This window comes from Salvelinus alpinus, unplaced genomic scaffold, assembly GCF_045679555.1.
Source record: "Salvelinus alpinus unplaced genomic scaffold, SLU_Salpinus.1 scaffold_40, whole genome shotgun sequence".
NCBI classification, from domain to species: domain Eukaryota; kingdom Metazoa; phylum Chordata; class Actinopteri; order Salmoniformes; family Salmonidae; genus Salvelinus; species Salvelinus alpinus.
In genome coordinates this window covers 1,650,362-1,674,094 of record NW_027255981.1, presented here as the reverse complement: position 1 = coordinate 1,674,094, position 23,733 = coordinate 1,650,362, and the positions used below count along the sequence as shown (strand labels likewise).

At 45.1% G+C, this 23,733-nt stretch overlaps 1 protein-coding gene across 4 annotated transcripts in view; it reads left to right on the top strand.

Annotated features, from left to right (window-relative positions):
• Positions 1-23,733, top strand: part of LOC139567039 (phosphofurin acidic cluster sorting protein 2-like) — a 97,881-nt gene that overhangs the window by 60,246 nt on the left and 13,902 nt on the right. Inside the window, exons 9-19 of one of the 4 annotated variants that reach the window (XM_071388464.1) lie at positions 1,185-1,336; positions 1,825-1,918; positions 4,477-4,566; positions 6,300-6,451; positions 9,254-9,386; positions 9,503-9,607; positions 14,984-15,090; positions 15,382-15,536; positions 15,880-15,990; positions 20,608-20,710; positions 21,199-21,231. In XM_071388464.1, coding sequence (XP_071244565.1) covers positions 1,185-1,336; positions 1,825-1,918; positions 4,477-4,566; positions 6,300-6,451; positions 9,254-9,386; positions 9,503-9,607; positions 14,984-15,090; positions 15,382-15,536; positions 15,880-15,990; positions 20,608-20,710; positions 21,199-21,231 — 1,235 coding nt within the window. Of the gene's footprint in view, positions 1-1,184; positions 1,337-1,824; positions 1,919-4,476; positions 4,567-6,299; positions 6,452-9,253; positions 9,387-9,502; positions 9,608-14,983; positions 15,091-15,381; positions 15,537-15,879; positions 15,991-20,598; positions 20,711-21,198; positions 21,232-23,733 lie in introns of all 4 variants that reach the window. The other 3 variants (XM_071388463.1, XM_071388465.1, XM_071388466.1) reach the window with 3 other exon arrangements.

Genomic DNA, 23,733 nt, shown 5'->3' with positions numbered 1-23,733 from the left:
CATCTGCCACTGCTTCAAAGTGCTTGTAGAATACTACAAGGTTCATAAAGTGTTCTTCATCTGTCCCTGTCGGAGAACCATTTCTTGTTTTCAGGTAGAACTTTCACTCAACGAAGAACACTCAAAGAACCATTTTGTGAAAAATGTTATACCAACCAAAAAGGGTTCTCCTACTACAGTGCTGGGACAGCTGAAGAACCCTTTGTTCTAGGTAGCCTCTTTTTTCGAAAAGTATATATCATTATATCTGTTAATGACGTCCCAAATACAGTGGGGCAAAAAAGTATTTAGTCAGCCACCAATTGTGCAAGTTCTCCCACTTAAAAAGATGAGAGGCCTGTAATTTTCATCATAGGTACACTTCAACTATGACAGACAAAATTAGAAAAATTACAGAAAATCACATTGTAGGATTTTTAATGAATTTATTTGCAAATTATGGTGGAAAATAAGTATTTTCCACAGATCAATAATGACAAACCTCCTGGCATTGACAACTTAGATGGAAGGCTACTGAGGATGGTAGCTGACTCTATAGCCATTCCTATCATGTTTTTTTTATCTGAGCCTAGAGGAAAGTCTTTGTCCGTAGGCCTGCAGGGAAGCCAAAGAGGCTTCCCCTACCCAAGAGTGGTAAAGCGGCCTTTACTGGTTCTAACAGCAGACCTATAAGCTTGCTGCCAGCTCTTAGCAAACTGTTGGAAAAAATTGTGTTCGACCAAATACAGTCCTATTTCTCTAAACAAATTAACAACAGACTTTCAGCATGCTTATAGAGAAGGGCACTCAACATGTACTGCACTGACACAAAGGACTGATGATTGGTTGAAAATAAATTGATAATAAGAAGATTCTGGGAGCTGTACTGCTAGATTTCAGTGCAGCCTTTGATATTATTGTCCATAACCTGTTGTTGAGAAAACGTATGTGCTATTGCTTTTCAACGTCTGCCATATCGTGGATTCAGAGCTATATACAGTGGGGAGAACAAGTATTTGATACACTGCCGATTTTGCAGGTTTTCCTACTTACAAAGCATGTAGAGGTCTGTAATTTGTATCATAGGTACACTTCAACTGTGAGAGATGTAATCTAAAACAAAAATCCAGAAAATCACATTGTATGATTTTTAAGTAATTAATTTGCATTTTATTGCATGACATAAGTCCATTTGTTGTTGCTAGGTTCTGGACTCGGACCCAGTGGACCAGACCCAGGAGGTGGAGGAGGATCTGGACCTGCTCTATGATAGTCTGGAGGTTTACAACCAGAGTGACAGCGGCCCTGAGATGGAGGACAACGAGAGTGTCCTCAGCACGCCCAAACCCAAACTCAAGTAAGGTTCTGCAAAATGTTATCGGTATTGTACACCTTATCTGAAGTAAGGCCCCACAAAATGTCCCAAATACAGACCACTAAACCCAAACTCAAGTAGGGCCCCATATCATGTCGCCAGTACACCTACACTCAAATATGACCGCACAAATGTTGTGAGTACAGCTAAACTCAGAGGGTCCCATATAATGCTCACACGCTAGTCAAAGTGAAGACCCCACATTCTTTCCTCAGTGTTTAAGGGGAGTTCATTTGTGCATTGTTACTGTACATGAAATCAACGCGAGAGAAAAGAAAGTCGCTGCAGGGGAGAAACGTTAGAAACAATTGCAGCTGAATGACTAATATGAAAACACATGAAAACATCACCTAAATGGGTACACAAGTTAGTGTCGCTACTACCCACCTCAGCACAGTTATTGTCTCTCAAGTATGTACTTTTTGTGAAAGTATCAAATATGTTTTTTTTTTTATGTGGTTGTCACTCAGGCCCTTCTTTGAGGGAATGTCCCATTCGAGCTCCCAGACTGAGATTGGGAGTCTACACAGTCAGAAGAGCCAGCCCAGGGACCTGGCCTGCATCGTAAGTACACACACGCACTCACTCCGCCTTGTTACCAGTGGAGCATAAGGCCACAACAAGCCCCGCCACACACACTAACACACACACACAAAAGTGTTTTGTTTTGTTTCTCTGCTGAACTAGCTTTTTAATATAATTTGGATTAGCATGCTAATGCTAACATAGGTCCTACCGCTCCCATAGTTTTTTTTGACCCAATAATGCTCAAATGCTCTAAAGCTATGCAAACATGGGTAGGTTGCTGACTATCCAGATCCATTGTCTATTTAGATCTCCAGGTTTACTCTTTATGAAGCTATCAATAAGATGAGGAACATTTGTAGCTTGGATGAGCTATCCCTTTAGTGGTGATTTGTGACATTCCTATATATGCCAGGGGAATCATTTATCAATATTGCATAGAAACAATTACGAAAAATAAGTGTTTTATCAAACAATTCTACGAGCGTCATACACATAGGCGATAACTGTTGATAAATACCAAATGTTCTCAGCCTCAGTGCTTGTGCACGACCTTGGCTATTTGCATTTCGAAACACCCCTAATTAACCATACATGAGAAAAATCATCCCTTTTAATGCCAGTATGTAATATACAACGTCGTACCATGAAATAGCCTACAACGGCGCAACCAAAACAAGCAAAGAAAAAAAAAAACTGCTTCTAGACTGAAATAGAGTACAACCAAAATGTTTTATTTGGTTTGCTCAGTTGTGGGTTGACGAGTAAAAATGAAAACATAGCTACAAAGAGAGGACAATTCAAGTTGCTTTAGCAATGCAAATATACTTCAAATGAGTAAGCGACACTCACCAATAAGCCATTCGTCCTCAACAGTTCCCTCCTGTAGACGTATAGGCCAACATTGCTGTTCTGCAGAATGAACGAGTCGTGGGTTCCACCTGGCCACGAAATTCAGCAGTGTTTTTACACGTCACATCGCCTGCACATTGAGAGTGGAAGCCTCTTCTGTTCACTTATTTGAACTCGTTAGGGTTATGTTTTATGGCGACGTGTGTGCCGTCTATTGCTCCGTTCGATTTGGGAACCCATTGATGGCAAAGAAACCCCTCTTGACTTCAACCTGTTGTGCGATGGTGTATGGAAGTGGTATGTTACGGTTTGTTTTGCTGACGATTGCATCCGAAGAACATTGGCTCATCCAGGGATGTGAGATACCGATCAGCAAGCTCCCGCTGAAAAGTGGCCATTGCTAAAAACACGAGGGTGGATAGCACTTTAATGTGCACCAGAATGGCATGCGTTTTAATGTTTTGGTACACCCGGTGTGTTTTTCCAATTCTAAGTTTGACAAGCAGTTCCCTTATTCCACCACTTATCACTGTGCGTACGCATGGTCATGGCTGTGCATACATATACACACTCTCAACCAAACGTTCATTGTGATAAATCTCCCACTTTGTGTGGAAATGATCGCACGCATGGTTTACACACAGATTTGTGGCTACACGTGATTGATAAATGAAGCCCCAGGCATTTCAAAGGATGAACTATCCCTTTAAATAGTTATGATTAGTGGCATCCATATATATATATATAGCTTGGGTGAACTATCCCTTTAAATAGTTATGATTAGTGCATCCATATATAAATGCCAGGCATTTTAGATTAGGTACATTTGTAGCTTGGATGAATTATCCCTATAAATAGTTAATTATTTTTGGCATCCGTATGCCAGGCATTTAAGATTTAATACATTTGTAGCTATACCCTTTAAATAGCCAATTATGTGTGGCATCCATATGCCAGGAATTTTAGATGGCCATTCTTGGATATTCTCTGAATTGTATGTATGGTAGTGCCGTGTACTGCTGCACCAGACACTTTAACTGTGTGGGTGATTTCTTAGTGTGCGGGTCAGATATTGAGTAAGGCCCGATCGATTCTGCGCGCACGTTGTCCTAAGGCCTGCAGAAATGATTTGTACTGAGGAGGAATTGTTGTCAGTTCAAGCATATCAAACATTGCCACAAAAATAGAACATTGATCGTCTCATTAAATATGCAGACACCAGCTATGACAGTATCGATAAAGGCATTTCAGAGTTGGACCCTGGAATCAACAGTACGGGTAACAGTTTCACTGTCCGCCTCACCGCTGTTATTGTTTTTGCTTTGTTGACGAAGCGGTGAGGAGCGTGGTAAATATTCTGCTGTTCTGTCCCGCATGCAATGTCATAGGGAAGAAAACAGTGTTTTGTTGTTTGTTTGTTGTAATATCGCAAAGGAGCGTGACAGTTTCACCATTAAGGATTACAGCTTTAAGTAAGCAAACGTCTGGAACGTTGCAGATAGAAATGTCACGAATGCAGTGTGTTCCTGAAAATCTGATGTCGCTTGTGTCATGACAAAAGTAGATAGTTAAGGGGTAGCCAGCCACCTAAGGGTTAGTAGTCACCTATTTCGCTGGCAGCTGGCGCATATGAAAACACACTGAATAGAGTTCATGTGATTTCTATACATGGAATTAGGATATGCTCAAGGGTGTCCCCTAGCAGACGGTTTTGGTAACTGCGTCCTGTGTTCTGTTCCTTTTAGGGTGGAGAGCTGCTGTCCCCGGACAGGGCCAAAGTCCAAATAGGGACCAAGTATATAGACGACAGCGCCGGATTGGAGTCTCCTGCAGGGGTGAGTGGGCAAGCTGCCCCTAGGTACAGCTCTAGGATCAGCTTCCCTTCCCCCAATTCTGACCTTAACCATAAGTGGGGAGAAACTGACCCAAGATCGGTGTCTAAGGACAACTTTATTCTACACCGGGCAACCTCTGGAGGATCCCTGTAGGCTTAACATATTGTGTGCTCATCCTAAGTGCTCTTTCTCTCTTGCTGTTCTCTCTCTTTATCAAGGGCTGGGCCGGTCTCTCTGTCTCCTAGTACCTCTCTCTTTCTTTCCACTCTGTCTCTCTTTTTGCCTGTCTCTTTGCCTCAACTCACTCATGTTCTCTCATTTGATGTCTGTCGTTCTCTCTACCTGTCTTTTTTTTACCCATTCTCTCTCTTTCTCACTAACCATGTTTCCATCAACCCATTTGTATGGAAGTAATAAAAAAACGCATTTAAAAAAAACTCAAGACAGGCCTAATGGAAACAGCAATTGTCAGTAAATATTCCTAAAATGTAGACAGAACGAAATACTGTAGACACGGGGGAAATAGATCCGGGGGTTCTTAAACATTTTGTTTCTCTCTTTCTCTCTCTCTCTCTCTCTCTCTCTCTCTGCGCTGCTGTTTTGTCCATGATCATAAATCAGCACCCATCTGTTTATTTTCCACTCGACCATTTTGACGCGAACAAGAGTACATTTACACTGTTACCGCAAAGACCTCTGTTATTACACACAAGCATACATGCGCGCACACACACACACACACATACATACATTCTGTACACACACACACACACACACACACACACATACATTCTGTACACACACATACACACATGAACGCGCTCATTCACACACACACACACACATTATGTATAAACACCCCGACACCACTCTGAGGCCCAGGTCCAGCTGGCTGTAGAGAGGGCGTCAGCGTATGTATTGGTCCGTGAGAAGAGTGTTTCACCGTTGTCTCTCGTGCTCCGTTGCCTCCTCTGCACTTGTTCACCCCGGGAGCCCCGGCAACGAGGAGCACCTGACGACGCATTTCTTGAGAGAGGGAGGGACGGACTCTGAGGTGGCTTGTGTTTGGGGCCCAAGGACGGGATGTTGGGTGGCCAAACACATGATACTTACATGCACACACTGGGCTTCATGTGAATGTGTTTGCGGACATCTGCCAGGCGTTATGTGATGTTGTCACGGTCACCATGACAGCACATTGAAATGCATCGACAATGGGTACCCTGCACAGAAATAGCTGATTTCTAGATACTGTGTGCATTTCATCATATTACGTATTGGTTGCGGTTGCTACCTCTTGGGCATGATCCAATTGAGAAAACAATGATCTCAATGGCTGCGTTCCAAATGGCACCATATTCCCAATGTAGTGTACTAATTTATGGCCCATAGGGATCTGGTCAAAAGTAGTGCACTATAAATGGGATAGGGTGGGATGCAGATAATTGTGTTCACCTGTAAAACAGGTGTTCTCAACTCGCACAGGGTGAACCTTCGTGACTCGTGTCTCTGGTGTCAGTGAATTCCCACTGACGATACCAACTGGAAAAGGACTGTTAAATAAAGTGTTAATTAATCTCTAGGGAGAGAAATGAACCAGCGGGAACGCGGTGCAGCGGATGGAAATCCAATGAATGAGTGAAATACCCTAGTATGTACTGTAAATCTCTATATATTGAAAATGGTATATATATTTTGAACTATATTTCTCCCATTATGTCCATTATGTACAGGACGCGGAGGATGAGGAGACTAGGGCTGGCACAGGGCCAGGGGAGGCTAACCCCAACCCCACTCCCATCAGCTGGGACCTGAGCACGGACAAACTGCCCGGCCCAGTGGCCAAACTCTGCAAGACCGAGTCCCAGACACTCATGTCGCCGAGGTAGCCGCCCACATGCATAACCGCTCAGACGCACAGTCTCACACACAGTACCGCTTATTAACCATTACACTATGACTAAACAAGGATGGGTGTGCTCGCTTTATTCCTACCCAGCACTAATACACCTGATACCACTAACTGTGATCCAGATTGACCGTGACTAGTTAATTATTTGAAACCGATGTCTCAGTGCTGGGCTGGAACAAAGCCTACAAACCCAGTAGCTCTCCAGGCCGTGAGTTGTAAATCAAATCAAATTTTATTTGTCACATACACATGGTTAGCAGATGTTAATGCGAGTGTAGCGAAATGCTTGTGCTTCTAGTTCCGACAATGTAGTAATAACCAACAAGTAATCTAACCTAACAATTCCACAACTACTACCTTATACACACAAGTGTAAAGGGATAAAGAATGTGTACATAAAGATATATGAATGAGTGATGGTACAGAACGGCATAGGCAAGATGCAGTAGATGGTATAGAGTACAGTATATATATATGAGATGAGTAATGGAGGGTATGTAAACATAAAGTGGCTAGTGATACATGTGTTACATAAAGATTGCAAGATGCAGTAGATGATATAGAGTACAGTATATACACTGCTCAAAAAAATAAAGGGAACACTTAAACAACACAATGTAACTCCAAGTCAATCACACTTCTGTGAAATCAAACTGTCCACTTAGGAAGCAACACTGATTGACAATAAATTTCACATGCTGTTGTGCAAATGGAATAGACAAAAGGTGGAAATTATAGGCAATTAGCAAGACACCCCCAAAAAAGGAGTGATTCTGCAGGTGGTGACCACAGACCACTTCTCAGTTCCTATGCTTCCTGGCTGATGTTTTGGTCACTTTTGAATGCTGGCGGTGCTCTCACTCTAGTGGTAGCATGAGACGGAGTCTACAACCCACACAAGTGGCTCAGGTAGTGCAGTTCATCCAGGATGGCACATCAATGCGAGCTGTGGCAAAAAGGTTTGCTGTGTCTGTCAGCGTAGTGTCCAGAGCATGGAGGCGCTACCAGGAGACAGGCCATTACATCAGGAGACGTGGAGGAGGCCGTAGGAGGGCAACAACCCAGCAGCAGGACCGCTACCTCCGCCTTTGTGCAAGGAGGTGCACTGCCAGAGTCCTGCAAAATGACCTCCAGCAGGCCACAAATGTGCATGTGTCAGCATATGGTCTCACAAGGGGTCTGAGGATCTCATCTCGATACCTAATGGCAGTCAGGCTACCTCTGGCGAGCACATGGAGGGCTGTGCGGCCCCACAAAGAAATGCCACCCCACAACATGACTGACCCACCGCCAAACCGGTCATGCTGGAGGATGTTGCAGGCAGTAGAACGTTCTCCACGGCGTCTCCAGACTCTGTCACGTCTGTCACATGTGCTCAGTGTGAACCTGCTTTCATCTGTGAAGAGCACAGGGCACCAGTGGCGAATTTGCCAATCTTGGTGTTCTCTGGCAAATGCCAAACGTCCTGCACGGTGCTGGGCTGTAAGCACAACCCCCACCTGTGGACGTCGGGCCCTCATACCACCCTCATGGAGTCTGTTTCTGACCGTTTGAGCAGACACATGCACATTTGTGGCCTGCTGGAGGTCATTTTGCAGGGCTCTGGCAGTGCACCTCCTTGCACAAAGGCGGAGGTAGCGGTCCTGCTGCTGGGTTGTTGCCCTCCTACGGCCTCCTCCACGTCTCCTGATGTACTGGCCTGTCTCCTGGTAGCACCTCCATGCTCTGGACACTACGCTGACAGACACAGCAAACCTTTTTGCCACAGCTCGCATTGATGTGCCATCCTGGATGAACTGCACTACCTGAGCCACTTGTGTGGGTTGTAGACTCCGTCTCATGCTACCACTAGAGTGAGAGCACCGCCAGCATTCAAAAGTGACCAAAACATCAGCCAGGAAGCATAGGAACTGAGAAGTTGTCTGTGGTCACCACCTGCAGAATCACTCCTTTTTTGGGGGTGTCTTGCTAATTGCCTATAATTTCCACCTTTTGTCTATTCCATTTGCACAACAGCATGTGAAATTTATTGTCAATCAGTGGTGCTTCCTAATTGGACAGTTTGATTTCACAGAAGTGTGATGGACTTGGAGTTACATTGTGTTGTTTAAGTGTTCCCTTTATTTTTTTGAGCAGTGTACATATACATATGAGATGAGTAATGTAGGGTATGTAAACATTATATTAAGTGGCATTGTTTAAAGTGGCTAGTGACACATGCCCAAAATAAAATTGATGAGAGAGAGGGAGGAAGAGAGTGGGGGGGGGGGGGAGAGGGTGAGATCAGGTTTACCTCTCTGATTGAGCACCTGGTGTCTTGGTTGTTCAGCGCAATACAGTGATTTCCCCCGCTACACCCGTCTATAAACAAACTGATCAGCAGAAGGACGTCCCCTAGCACTACTTCCACCGACTCTACTCATCTGATGAATCGAAGTCAGATCCATTGAATAAGCAATCTGCCCAGTACAGACATTGCTCATTTGTCATTGTACATTTCTCCATTGTGCAAGGATAATTCAAAGCAACCACATATATAATGTGTGGCAGCCATTTTGTGCTCATAAAATGCTTCCGGAACAAAAGCTTAAAAAGCTTTTGCTGGGGAGAGTCAACGAGAAGGATTAGATGGCCAGGATTGTCTGAATTCTGCTGTAGGCATATCTACTACTTAGTATTTGTGAATAACGTTTTTTTTTTATTATTAAGATTTCTCAGCAGTGGTTCAACCTGGCTCAGTGCTTCATTGGGTCCGTGCCTGTTTGTGGTCCACAGTAAAACCGAGAACAAGCTGCAGAGGCGTCCTAGGAGCACGTCCATGAAGGACCGGCAGAACTCCAAGGCCCAGAGTGACAGGACCAGCAGCATCGACAGCGAGACATCCCCGGAATCCAGGATCGCTGTCCAGGTGTGTGTGAGTGTGTGTGTACGATAGTGCAGTAAGCTAGTATGTGTGTGTACAAGATCTACATATGTGTATAACAGATAGGTCATGTCTTTTACTTCTGCCTCTTCCTCCGCCAGGTCCCCAGGAAGTTGGTGTACGACCAGCTAAACCAGATCCTTATCTCTGACGAGCAGCTCCCTGAGAGCATCATCCTCATCAACACCACAGACTGGCAGGGCCAGGTAGGCCACTTTTGTGTTTATGTTGGTCAGTGTGACTAATTAAGTGGTAAAAAACAAAGGCTACTATCTGGTCATATAAAATCATTCAAAACCATTGGTATCCGCTTTTTTGGAAATCAATCAATTGGAACGTTACAAAATCGTCATTACAGTATTGTATAAAGACGATGAAATTACCCTCTTACCATATGCAGTTGAAGTCTGAAGTTTACATACATCTTAGCCAAATACATTTAAACTGTTTTTCACAATTCCTGACATTTATCTAATCCTGGTAAAAATGCCCTGTCTTAGGTCAGTTAGGATCACCACTTTATTTTAAGAATGTGAAATGTCATAATAATAGTAGAGAATGATTTATTTCACCTTATTTATTTCATCACATTCCCAGTGGGTCAGAAGTTTACATACACTCAATTAGTATTTGGTAGCATTGCCTTTAAATTGTTTAACTTGGGTAAAACGTTTCATGTAGCCTTCCACAAAATTTCCACAATAAGTTGGGTGAATTTTGGCCCATTCCTCCTGACAGAGCTGGTGTAACTGAGTCAGGTTTGTAGGCCTCCTTGCTCGCACACGCTTTTTCAGTTCTGCCCACAGATGTTCTATAGGATTGAGGTCAGGGCTTTTGTGATGGCCACTCCAATACCTTGACTTTGTTGTCCTTAAGCCATTTTGCCACAACTTTGGAAGTATGCTTGGGGTCATTGTCCATTTGGAAGAGCCATTTGCGACCAAGCTTTAACTTCCTGACTGATGTCTTGAGATGTTGCTTCAATATATCCACATAAGGGCCTCCCGGGTGGCGCAGTGGTCTAGAGCACTGCATCGCAGTGCTAGCTGCGCCACCAGAGTCTCTGGGTTCGCGCCCAGGCTCTGTCGCAGCCGGCCGCGACCGGGAGGTCCGTGGGGCGACGCACAATTGGCTTAGCGTCGTCCGGGTTAGGGAGGGTTTGGCCGGTAGGGATATCCTTGTCTCATCGCGCTCCAGCGACTCCTGTGGCGGGCCGGGCGCAGTGCGCGCTAACCGAGGGGGGCGGGTGCACGGTGTTTCCTCCGACACATTGGTGCGGCTGGCTTCCGGGTTGGAGGCGCGCTGTGTTAAGAAGCAGTGCGGCTTGGTTGGGTTGTGCTTCGGAGGACGCATGGCTTTCGACCTTCGTCTCTCCCGAGCCCGTACGGGAGTTGTAGCGATGAGACAAGATAGTAATTACTAGCGATTGGATACCACGAAAATTGGGGAGAAAAGGGGATACAATTTTAAAATTAAAAAAAATTAAAAAATATATCCACATAATTTTCCTACCTCGGGATGCCATCTATTTTGTGAAGTGCACCAGTCCCTCCTGCAGCAAAGCAGCATGATGTTGCCACCCCCGTGCTTCACGGTTGGGATGGTGTTCTTCGGCTTTCAAGCCTCCCCCTTTTTCCTCCAAGCATAACTATTTTTATTTATTTATTTCACATTTATTTAACCAGGTAGGCTAGTTGAGAACAAGCTCTCATTTACAACTGCGACCTGGCAAAGATAATGCAAAGCAGTTCGACACATACAACAACACAGAGTTACACATGGAATAAACAAAACATACAGTCAATAATACAGTAGAAAAAGTCTATATATGGGCCTCCCGGGTGGCGCAGTGGTCTAAGGCACTGCATCGCAGTGCTAGCTGTACCACCAGAGACTCTGGGTTTGAGTCCAGGCTCTGTCGCAGCCGGCCGCGACCGGGAGGCCCATGGCGCGGCGCACAATTGGCCTAGCGTCGTCCGGGAGGGTTTGGCCGGTAGGGATATCCTTGTCTCATCGCGCACTAGTGACTCCTGTGGCGGGCCGGGCACAGTGCACGCTGACCAGGTCGCTAGGTGTTTCGGTGTTTCCTCCAACACATTGGTGCGGCTGGCTTCCGGGTTGGATGTGTGTTAAAAAGCAGTGCGGCTTGGTTGGGTTGTGTTTCGGAGGACGCATGGCTCTCGACCTTCGCCTCTCCCGAGTCCGTACGGGAGTTGTAGCGATGAGACAAGACAGTAACTACTAACAATTGGATACCACGAAAAAGGGGGTAAAAAGAAAAGTCGGTGTGCAAATGAGGTAGTATAAGGGAGGTAAGGCAATAAATAGGCTATGGTGGCAAAGTAATTACAATATACCAATTTAAACACTGGAGTGATAGATGTGCAGAAGATGAATGTGCAAGTAGAGATACTGGGGTGCAAAGGAGCAAGATAAATAAATAAATACAGTATTGGGATGAGGTAGTTGGATGGGCTATTTACAGTTGGGCTATGTACAGGTGCAGTGATCTCTGAGATGCTCTGACAGCTGGTGCTTTAAGCTAGTGAGGGTGATATGAGTCTCCAACTTCAGTGATTTTTGCAGTTCGTTCCAGTCATTGGCAGCAGAGAACTGGCGGCCAAAGGAAAGGCGGCCAAAGGAGGAATTGGCTTTGGAGGTGACCAGTGAGATATATCTGTGGGTGCTGCTATGGTGACCAGTGAGCGGGGGTTTACCTAGCAAAAAACTTGTAGATGACCTGGAGCCAGTGGGTTTGGCAACGAATATGTAGCGAGGGCCAGCCAACAAGAGCGTACCGGTCGAAGTGGTGGGTAGTATATGGGGCTTTGGTGACAAAGCGGATGACACTGTGATAGACTGCATCCAATTTGTTGAGTGTTGGAGGCTATTTTGTACATGACATCGCCGAAGTCGAGGATTGGTAGGATGGTCAGTTTTACGAGGGTAAGTTTGGCAGCATGAGTGAAGGATGCTTTATTGCGAAATAGGAAGCCGATTCTAGATTTTAATTTTGGATTGGAGATGCTTATTGTGAGTCTGGAAGGAGAGTTTACAGTCTAGCCAGACACCTAGCTATTTGTAGTTGTCCACATATTCCAAGTCACAACCGTCCAGAGTAATGATGCTGGATGGGCGGACAGGTGCAGGCAGCGATCGTTTGAAGAGCATGCATTTCGTTTTACTTGCATTTAAGAGCAGTTGAAGGCCACGGAAGGCAAGTTGTATGGCATTGAAGCTCGTCTGGAGGTTAATTAACACAGTGTCCAAAGAAGGGCCAGAAGTATACAGAATGGTGTCATCTTCATAGAGGTGGATCAGAGAATCACCAGCAGCAAGTGCGACATCATTGATGTATACGGAGAAGAGTCGGCCCGAGAATTGAACCCTGTGGCACCCCCATAGAGACTGCCAGAGGTCCGGACAACAGGCCCTCCGATTTGACACACTGAACTCGATCAGAGAAGTAGTTGGTGAACCAGGCGAGGCAGTCATTTGAGAAACTAAGGCTTTGCCGATATGAATGTGCTGATTGACAGAGTCGAAAGCCTTGGCCAGGTCGTTGAATACGGCTGCACAGTAATGTCTCTTATCGATGGCGGTTATGATGTCGTTTAGGACCTTGAGCGTGGCTGAGGTGCACCCATGACCAGCTCTGAAACCAGATTGCATAGCGGAGAAGGTACTGTGGGATTCGAAATGGTCAGTAATCTGTTAACTTGGCTTTTGAAGCCCTTAGAAAGGCAGGGTAGGATAGATATAGGTCTGTAGAAGTTTGGGTCTAGAGTGTCTCCCCCTTTGAAGAGGGGGATGATTGCTGCAGCTTTCCAATCTTTGTGAATCTCAGGCGATACGAAATAGGGGTTGCAACAATTTCGGCAGATAATTTTAGAAAGAGAGGGTCCAGATTGTATAGACCGGCTGATTTGTAGGGGTCCATGGGGAGGCTTGGGCGAGTTTCTGTGGGGGGTGTAGCCAGGTGGAAAGCATGGCCAGCCGTAGAGAAATTCTCAATTATGGTGGATTTATCGGTGGTGACAATGTTTCATAGCCTCAGTGCAGTGGGCAGCTGGGAGGAGGTGCTCTTATTCTCCATGGACTTTAGTGTCCCAGAACTTGTTTTGAGTTTGTGCTACAGGATGCGAATTTCTGTTTGAAAAAGCTAGCCTTAGCTTTCCTAACTGCCTGTGTATATTGGTTCTTAACTTCCCTGAAAAGTTGCATATCATGGGGGCTATTCGATGCTAATGCAGTATGCCACAGGATGTTTTTGTGCTGGTCAAGGGCAGTCAGGTCTGGAGTGAAGCAAGGGCTATATCTATTCCTGGGTCATTATTTTATTAACCATGGTCATTATGGCCAAACCGTTCTATTTTTGTTTCATCAGACCAGGGGACATTTCTCCAAAAAGTACGATCTTTGTCCCCATGTGCAGTTGCAAACCTGTGGATTCTTCCTTGCTGAGCGGCCTTTCAGGTTATGTCAATATAGGACTCGTTTTACTGTGGAAATAGATACTTTTGTACCTGTTTCCTCCAGCATCTTCACAAGGTCCTTTGCTGTTGTTCTGGGATTGATTTGCTCTTTTTGCACCAAAGTAGGTTCATTTCTAGGAGACAGAACGCGTCTCCTTCCTGAGCAGTATGACGACTTCGTGGTCTCATGGTGTTTATACTTGCATACTATTGTTTGTACAGATGAACGTGGTACCTTCAGGCGTTTGGAAATTGCTCCTGAGGATGAACCAGAATTGTGGAGGTCTACAATTTTTTTCCTGAGGTCTTGGCTGATTTCTTTTGATTTTCCCATGATGTCAAGCAACGAGGCACTGAGTTTGAAGGTAGGCCTTGGAATACATCCACAGGTACACCTCCAATTGACTCAAATTATGTCAATTAGCCTATCAGAAGCTTCTAAAGCCATGACTTCATTTTCTGGAATTTTCCAAGCTGTTTAAAGGCACAGTCAACTTCGTTTATGTGAACTTCTGACCCACTAGAATTGTGACACAGTGAATTCTAAGTGAAATAATCTGTCTGTAAACAATTGTTGGAAAAATTACTTGTCATGCCCAAAGTAGATGTTCTTGCCAAAACTATAGTTTGTTAACAAGACATTTGTGGAGTGGTTGATACACTTAGGTTGGAGTCATTAAAACTTGTTTATGTAAACTTCCGACTTCAACTGTACATATAGTGTATTATGCTACTCAATCAGTAGCATTTGCATCAGCTGTGCACTCAATAAACATCCTCATTTTTTGAACATGTGCAAGATCAGGTTTGTTCTTTTTTTCTCCTAGCTGGAGAAAGGCTTAACAATCGTGGAATCCATTGCTTATGTAAACATAATGCAACTCTGAAGCATGTGCGCTCACAAACACAGACGTGCGCGCTTGTACACTCACATGCACAGACCTGAGGCCTTTTGAGTCGGCTTCTGATTGACTAGCCCTGTTGATCCCAAGCCCCATTGATCCCAAGCCCCGTTGATCCCAAGCACCGTCTCACCTCTGTCTTGAAACCCCTTTTCAACCCCTTTCTCTCTCTGCCCTCTGTCTCTCATTCCCTCCCTCCCGGCAGTATCTATCTGAGATTCTCCATGAGCACAGCCAGCCTATCGTGTGCACCATCTCTGGTGCGGATGTCCATGCAGCCTTCAACACCATAGTCACCAGGATCCAGAGATTGTAAGAACTCGCTTCCTTCCTCTTTCTAATTCAATGGTTGTAGTTGAGAGGAACAAATCGATTTCACTTTGTCTTTGCTTCATTGTAAAAATGTCAATGTTTCTTGTGGACTTTTTCACGTGAATTTTAATTTCGTGGTCACCAAGGCGAGTGGATCTTATGATGATCATGATTAGGCCCGTGTAATTTTTGATATGTGAAACGTTTTGGTGGCACTTTCCATTACAGCGCAGAATAAAGTGGAAACAAGTTGCTGTTTCTCATGTTTTTCCCCCCCACTTCTCTGACTAGCTGTAACTGCAATGCCCAGACACCCCCCACCATCAAAGTGGCGGTGGCCGGAGACCAGAGTTACCTCAGCACCATCCTCAGGTGCTTCGTGGAGCAGTTGGCCAACAAGACGCCGGATTGGCTCAGCTACATCCGCTTCCTGGTCATCCCTGTTGGTAAGCAGCAATTCAGCCAATCGCAATGGAGTTCGGGTTAGTCGTCAATTCCATTTCAATTCAGTAGATTTAGGGGATCATTTGAAAATATCATTAATGCATTGGAAAAGTCCATAAACTGTAGAAAAGAATGGCCAATTACAATTCTGCACGCATAACGCAAGACTCCCGTAAAACATGCATTGACGTCAAATGGAAAACTGCACACAAAACACTAGTTGCAGGAACAGATCTCATATAGGACCCTGGGTATCATAGCAGGCTAACAACACACAGACTACAAAAGCTGGACTCTGTTTTGTTTTGCTGTGGCCTTCTAATCAGTCTGCTCCTCCCTCTGCAGGCACTCATCCTCTGGCCAAACACATGTCTTCGTTCGACAGCAAGTTCAACAACATCTTCATGGACGCTGGCTGGAGGGACTTGTTCGGCAGACTGGAGGCCCCAACATCAGGTACAGCAGAGAGCTGGAGCAGCAAACGCTTATTATGAGCCACAGTACATTTACATTTACATTTAAGTCATTTAGCAGACGCTCTTATCCAGAGCGACTTACAAATTGGTGCATTCACCTTATGATATCCAGTGGAACAACCACTTTACAATAGTGCATCTAACTCTTTTAAGGGGGGAGGGTTAGAAGGATTACTTTATCCTATCCTAGGTATTCCTTAAAGAGGTGGGGTTTCAGGTGTCTCCGGAAGGTGGTGATTGACTCCGCTGACCTGGCGTCGTGAGGGAGTTTGTTCCACCATTGGGGTGCCAGAGCAGCGAACAGTTTTGACTGGGCTGAGCGGGAACTGTACTTCCTCAGAGGTAGGGAGGCGAGCAGGCCAGAGGTGGATGAACGCAGTGCCCTTGTTTGGGTGTAGGGCCTGATCAGAGCCTGAAGGTACGGAGGTGCCGTTCCCCTCACAGCTCCGTAGGCAAGCACCGTGCATGATAGGGATCTGATAGGGATCTGCTCATAATGCTTCATGCAGTGACAGATGTTTAGGAACGTCTATCAGCATTATGGTGCATTATGCGTCACATCAAAACAATGTTATTGATCACCTACACGTGTCTAGCAGATGTTATTGCGGGTTTCGCGAAATGCTTGTGCTTCTAGTTACGACAGTGCGGCAACATCTAACATGTAACATCTAACAATTTCACAACATATACCCAATACACATCAATCTAAGTAAAGAATGGAATTAAGGATAAATATATAAATATATGGACAGGCAATGTCAGAGCAGCATAGACTAGGATGCAGTAGAATAGTATAGAATACAGTGTATAAACAGCAAACAAAGAAAGGACCCTGTCTTTCAAAGATAGTTTGTAAAAATTAAAATAAAGGTTATAAACACTGTTTCCCATGCTTGTTCAATGAACCATAAATAATTCATGGACATGCACCTGTGGAACGGTCGTTAAGACACTAACAGCTTACAGACGGTAGGCAATTAAGGTCACAGTTATGAAAACGTAGGACACTAAAGAGGCCTTTCTACTGACTCTGAAAAACACCAAAAGAAAGATGCCCAGGGTCCCTGCTCATCTGCGTGAACGTGCCTTAGGTATGCTGCAAGGAGGCATGAGGACTACAGATGTGGCCAGGGCAATAAATTGCAATGTCCGTACTGTGAGACGCCTAAGACAGCGCTACAGGGAAACGGGACGGACGGCTGATGGTCCTCGCAGTGGCATACCACGTGTAACAACACCTGCACAGGATCGGTACATCCGAACACCACACCTGCGGGACAGGTACAGGATGGCAACAACAACTGCCCTAGTTACACCAGGAACGCACAATCCCTCCATCAGTGCTCAGACTGTCTCCAATAGGCTGAGAGAGGCTGGACTGAGAGCTTGTAGGCCTGTTGTCTGGTGAGCATCTGCCTTACATCACCAGCAACAACGTCGCCTATGGGCACAAACCCACTGTCGCTGGACCAGACAGGACTGCTCTTCACTGACGAGTCGCGATTTTGTCTGGATTTGCATTTATCGTTACACAGAGGCCTGTACTCTGGAGTGGGATCGATTTGGAGGTGGAGGGTCTGTCATGGTCTGGGGCGGAGTGTCACAGCATCATCGTACTGAGCTTGATGTCATTGCCTGCAATCTCAACGCTGTGCGTTACAGGAAAGACATCCTCCTCCCTCATGTGGTACCCTTCCTGCAGGCTGACATGAACCTCCAGCATGACAATGCCACCAGCCATACTGCTCGTGCTGTGCGTGATTTCCTGCAAGACAGGAATGTGAGTTCTGCCATGGCCAGCGAAGAGCCCGGATCTCATGCGCAGCCGTACTTAATGCAGCTGGTGGCCACACCAGATACTGACTGTTACTTTTGATTTTGACCCCCCCCCCTTGTTCAGGGACACATTATTCCATTTCTGTTAGTCACATGTCTGTGGAACTTGTTCAGTTTGTCTCAGTTGTTGAATCTTGTTATTCTCATACAAATATTTACACATGTTAAGTTTGCTGAAAATAAACGCAGTTGACATTGAGAGGACGTTTCTTTTTTTGCTGGGTTTACATATGAGATGAGTAATGCAAGATATGTAAACCATTATTAAAGTGACTAGTGTTCCATTTATTCAAGTGGCCAATGATTTGAAGTCTGTGTATATAGGCTGCAGCCTCTGTGCTAGTGATGGCTATTTAACAGTCTGATGGCCTTGAGTTAGAAGCTGTTTTTCAATCTCTCGGTCGCAGCTTTGATGCACTTGGGCTGACCTCGCCTTCTGGATGATAGCGGGGAAACAGGCAGTGGCTCGGGTGGTTGTTGTCCTTGATGATATTTTAGGCCTTTCTGTGACATCAGGTGCTGTAGGTGTCCTGAAGGGCAGATAGTCTGCCCCCGGTGATGCGTTGGTGCAGACCGCACCACCCTCTGGAGAGCCCTGCGGTTGTGGTCGGTGCAGTTGCCATACCATGTGGTGATACAGCCCAACAGGATGCTCTCAATTGCGCATCTGTAAAAGATTGTGAGGGTTTTAGGTGACAAGCCAAATTTTTCAGCCTCACCAGGTTGAAAAGGCAGTGTTGCACCTTCTTCACCACACTTTCTGTGTGGGTGGACCATTTCAGTTTGTCAGTGATATGTACGCCGAGGAACTTAAAACGTTCCACCTTCTCCACTACTGTCCCGTCGATGTGGATGGGGGTATGCTCCCTCTGCTGTTTCCTGAAGTCCACAATAATTTTCTTTTTTTTTGTTGACGTTGAGTGAGGTTATTTTCCTGGCACCACACTCCCAGTGCCCTCACCACCTCCCTGTAGGCTGTCTCGTCGTCGTTCGTAATCAATCCTACTACTGTGTCGTCTGCAAACTTGATGATTGAGTTGGAGGCATGCTTGGCCACGCAGTCATGGGTGAACAGGTACTTCAGGATGGGGCTGAGGACGCACCCTTGTGGGGCCCCAGTGTTGAGGATCAGCGAAGTGGAGGTGTTGTTTCCTACTTTCAGTACATGGTGCTGGCCCGTCAGGAAGTCCAGGACCCAATTGCACAGGGCGTGGTTCAGACCCAGGGCCTCGGGCTTAATGATGAGCTTGGAGGGTACTATGGTGTTGAATGCTGAGCTATAGTCAATGAAGAGCATTCTTACATAGGTGTTCCTCTTGTCCAGATGGGATAGGGCAGTGTGCAGTGTGATAGCGATTGCATCATCTGTTGACCTTTTGGGGCGGTATGCAAATTGAAGTGGGTCTAGGGTGACAGGTAGGTTGGAGGTGATATGATCCTTAACAAGTCTCTCAAAGCACTTCATGATGACAGAGGTGAGTGCTACGGGGCGATAGTCATTTAGTTCAGTTATCTTTGCATTCTTGTGTACAGGAACAATGGTGCCCATCTTGAAGTATGTGGGGACAGCAGACTGGGAAAGGGAGAGATTGAATACGTCCGTAAACACACCAGCCAGCCGTCTGGGCCGGCAGCCTTGCGAGGGTTACCACTTTTTAAATGTCTTACTCACGTCGGCAACGAAGGAGAGCCCACAGTCCTTGGTAGCGGGTCACGTCGGTGGCACTGTGTTATCCTCAAAGCGGGCAAAGAAGGTGTTTAGCTTGTCCGGAAAGCAAGGCGTCGGTGTCTGCGACGTGGCTGGTTTTCCTTTTGTAGTCCGTGATTGTCTGTAGACCCTGACACACATGTCTCGTGCCTGAGCCGTTGAATTGCGATTCCACTTTGTTTCTATACTGACGTTTTGCCTGTTTGATTGCCATGCGGAGGGAATGACTGCTCTGTTTGTATTCTGCCATATTCCCAGACACCTTGTTATGTTTAAATGTGGTGGTTTGCGCTTTCAGTTTTGCACGAATGCTGCCATCTCTCCACGGTTTCTGGTTAGGGTAGGTTTTAATAGTCACAGTGGTACAACATATCCTATACACTTCCTGATAAAGGCAATTACCGTTTCAGTATATTCGTCAATATTATTCCCGGAAGCTACCCGAAACATATCCCAGTCTGCGTGATCAAAACAATCTTGAAGCGTGGATTCCGATTTGGTCAGACCAGCATTGAATAGTCCTTAGCACAGGTACTTCCTGTTTGAGTTTCTGCCTATAGGAAGGGAGGAGCAAAATGGAGTCGTGCTCAGATTTGCCCGAAAGGAGGGGGGGGGGGGCTTCTATCCCGGAAGTTGGAGTAACAGTGGTCTAATGTTTCAGCAGCGCGAGTACTACAGTCGATATGCTGATAGAATTTCGGCATAATTTTCTTCAAATTTGCTAAAGTCTTTATAATTGTTCTTAAAATGTGCTAGTTTGTTAATTTTAATATTGTATTTATTATTAAAAACATTATTACAAAATATATGTTAATATTTATTGTACAGGGTATTCATTGCAGGAAGTTTTACCGAATATTTATTTTAGTATAATATGCTCGTATCCACAGAATATTAGTATATTTTGATGCTTCTACTGTTGCATTACTGTATGTGTTGAATGATAATACAATACATGAATAATAATAAATGGGATTGTAAAAGGGTGTAAGAAGAGAGTGGAAGAACAAAAACATGATAGGTTGTGCCCTCCACTTTGAGTTTCCGTAGACAACATTGATGTAGCAGGCCGCGTGTCTCAGTACCTGGCTGGGGCCAGCGTCTCACACCAGTGTCCCATCTCTGAGGCCATGCTCACCTACAAACAGAAAAGGTAAGGTGTGTGTGTGTGCAAGCAAGCGTGTGAGTGCAGAATGAATGGGTGATATTTAAGGGTGTGTGTGTGCGCATGCACGCCTGTGCATGTGTTTATGAAATGTCTGGTAAAATGTAGATATTATGTATGTAGATATTTTTGTATGCTATTATTCTATTATGCTATTAAACTATATTTGGATTATCTATTGTGTAGCAAGTGCTCCCTCTACATGTCAGATTTGTCAATTTAGTGGCTACATTCTCATTAATTTATCTTTGGAAAAAGCAACACTAGTATTGCTAATTTCAACCATATTCAATCACATTCATCGACCACATTCGCTTATTTAAATTAGCACCAACAGAATAATAACATGTCAACTCCACTTTGACAGAACATATTTTGTGACAGTTGACTCACAACTCATGAAGAAAGAACAACGACGACTCGTACCATTTTACCACACTGAGTTATTCTACCTTTTTCTTTCATTTGCATTCAAGGAAGAGAAGCTTGTATTTTGATTTTTACATCAGGTACCTGGCCGCAGCCTTCCGTTTGACCCCTCCCCCCCTGCTGTGTTGCATTTTGTCCACCAACCTGTTCTGTTTGTTGTCTAACCCACCCACACATAACTCGCTGTTCGTCTTAACTTCATATCTGGTCTGCATCGACTACCCCCGAATTGATTTGAGTTTTTGCATGTCTTACTGTCTTAATAACCACTTGTCTGGCTTGGTTGGCTTTTGGTTTGGATTTGGTTTGGATATGTGGATTTTGGATAATATACAACCGCATTAAAGGTACAGTCAGCAATATGACATCATCATACACTGCGGGGTGACTTCCTGCTTACAGAAGTCAACAACAAAAGTCGAATCTTCTAAGGCTGCCATTATTGGATCTTTCCAATGTCGGCATGCCTCAAAGGAGTGCCGAACGTGCAAATTGGAAAGAGCCAATACTGGCCATCTTGGTGGATTGAAACCCTGTTATTGTTGAAATATGTAATCGGGAAGTCGCCCCGCTGTGTTTGACGATGTCACATTGCTGACTCTACCTTTTAAGGTCTCCCACATACATTGCTCTTTAAAGTTGGGAACGGCTGTTGACTCAATGAGATCTAAGGGAAAAAGGTTGACATTGATGTGTTCTTTCCTATTACCTCAGAGAGAGGAGGACGAGTGTAAAGAAGGAGCGGTGACAGTGGAGATGTAATTAGGTGGTTTGAAGAGATGGAAGGAGGGAGGGAGGGAGGGAGGAAGGAGTGCATAGTGCGGAGGTAGAGAACACCAGCCACGTGACACACTCGACACACACACCTGCATGTGTGACTGTTGTTTTCAAATCTCTGCTCAGATGTCACTGTTGACCCACCTCAGAAAACAATGTTGGCCTTGTAAGAGTATAATCACACACACACACACACACACACACACACACACACACACACACACACACACACACACACACACACACACACACACACACACACACACACACACTTTATATCCACCAGGGAGGATGAGCACTCAAACATTTAAAGGTCACCTTAACAATTACCAGGCGTATAAAAGTCACAGTGCACTGTATTATAGGAACAAAGGGGTGCTGAAAGGTGACTTTTGGTTGGCTAATCCCAGTCTCCCCTTGGTGACAGAGACAGAGTCCACTGAGCATTGTCAGAACATGACGAGAGCCGATCGAGTCCAAACTCTGCAGAGAGGAGTAATGCTTTCATTTATCATGTGTTTTCAGATCAGTGCCATTGAAGAACAGGAAACCAGGAGAGGAAGCCGCGTTAGAATATTGAGACACACCTGAAGATTATCCTAGATCAGGGCTCTACAACAATGTTCCTGGACTGTTTTTGCTCCAACCCCAATTATAACTAAACCGATTCATCAACCGGCTATTTATTAGAATCAGGTGCCCTAGATTAGAGTTAGTGAAAACCTACAGGATCATAGCTCTCCAGGAACAGGGTTGGAGAGCCCTGTCCTAGATAATATTCTGGTCAGATAGGCAGGGGAGACTGTACTGTACACCAAGGGCCCGACTGAGTTTGCTCAATGTGCAACGTTTGTACCTACTTGTCGTCTTTCTCTTTGAAAAGCAAGGGTGCAAAGTCTCAGATGTGTATACTCCATATTTTAGTCGATGCTTTTTCCATCTTTAAAAACTCTAGAAAAACGTCAATGCTACTCTCGGGCGTGTTTCACGAGGGAGATGAACTTGTCATGCTCTGTTTGTCCTACCTCTTTGCTGTCCGAACATGCTTTTCTCACAGCTCTTTTCACCATGCGCTCCAACATTTCACCCCCTCTGGACTCATTTTGCAGGTTATTTTGGTTTTACACCAGCTGTATCCAGCTTTTTGAGCTAATTTGGGTGGGATTTGTGAGAAATGGGCAAGGATAGCTTTGGGAAGAAGACGGCAGCACTACCAACTTCACACAGAAGTAGTCGACTGGGACCGAACAAATGAAATATGCTAACTATACTTTAACCCTTTACAAATACAGGGGTGAATTCTAACTTCTACTTAAGTAAACTTTTTGCTTCGTCTCCCATTGACATCAATGAATAACTAAGTGAAAATGTACCTAAATGGAAGTTAGGATTTGCCTCGCACTGTATACCGGGTGTGCACAGCTCTGGTCCTTGAGTGTCATAGTTCTGTTGATTTTCGTGTTGATTTTTTTTTCAGCCAATCAGTATTCTTAAGTACTGAGAATCCAAAACCAGCGGGATTGCAGAACTCACCCTGTATATTGGGTTCACATTCAATGTCACCAACAATGTTAATCCCCTCACTCAGTCCTCCACTGCTCACGTCACGGCAGGCTTACAACGCACCCGTTTAGGGGTCGGTTGTAAGGAGCGTTCCCTGGCATTCTCATCGCGGCGTGACCTTCATTCCCAAAATGTTCCTGGTTTTCCAGAACCACTGGAAAACCACTTCTGAGAAGCCATGTCTCATCGATTCCGATTGGACATCCCTTAGCCACACACACAAACTCATTCTTCCTTCAGAC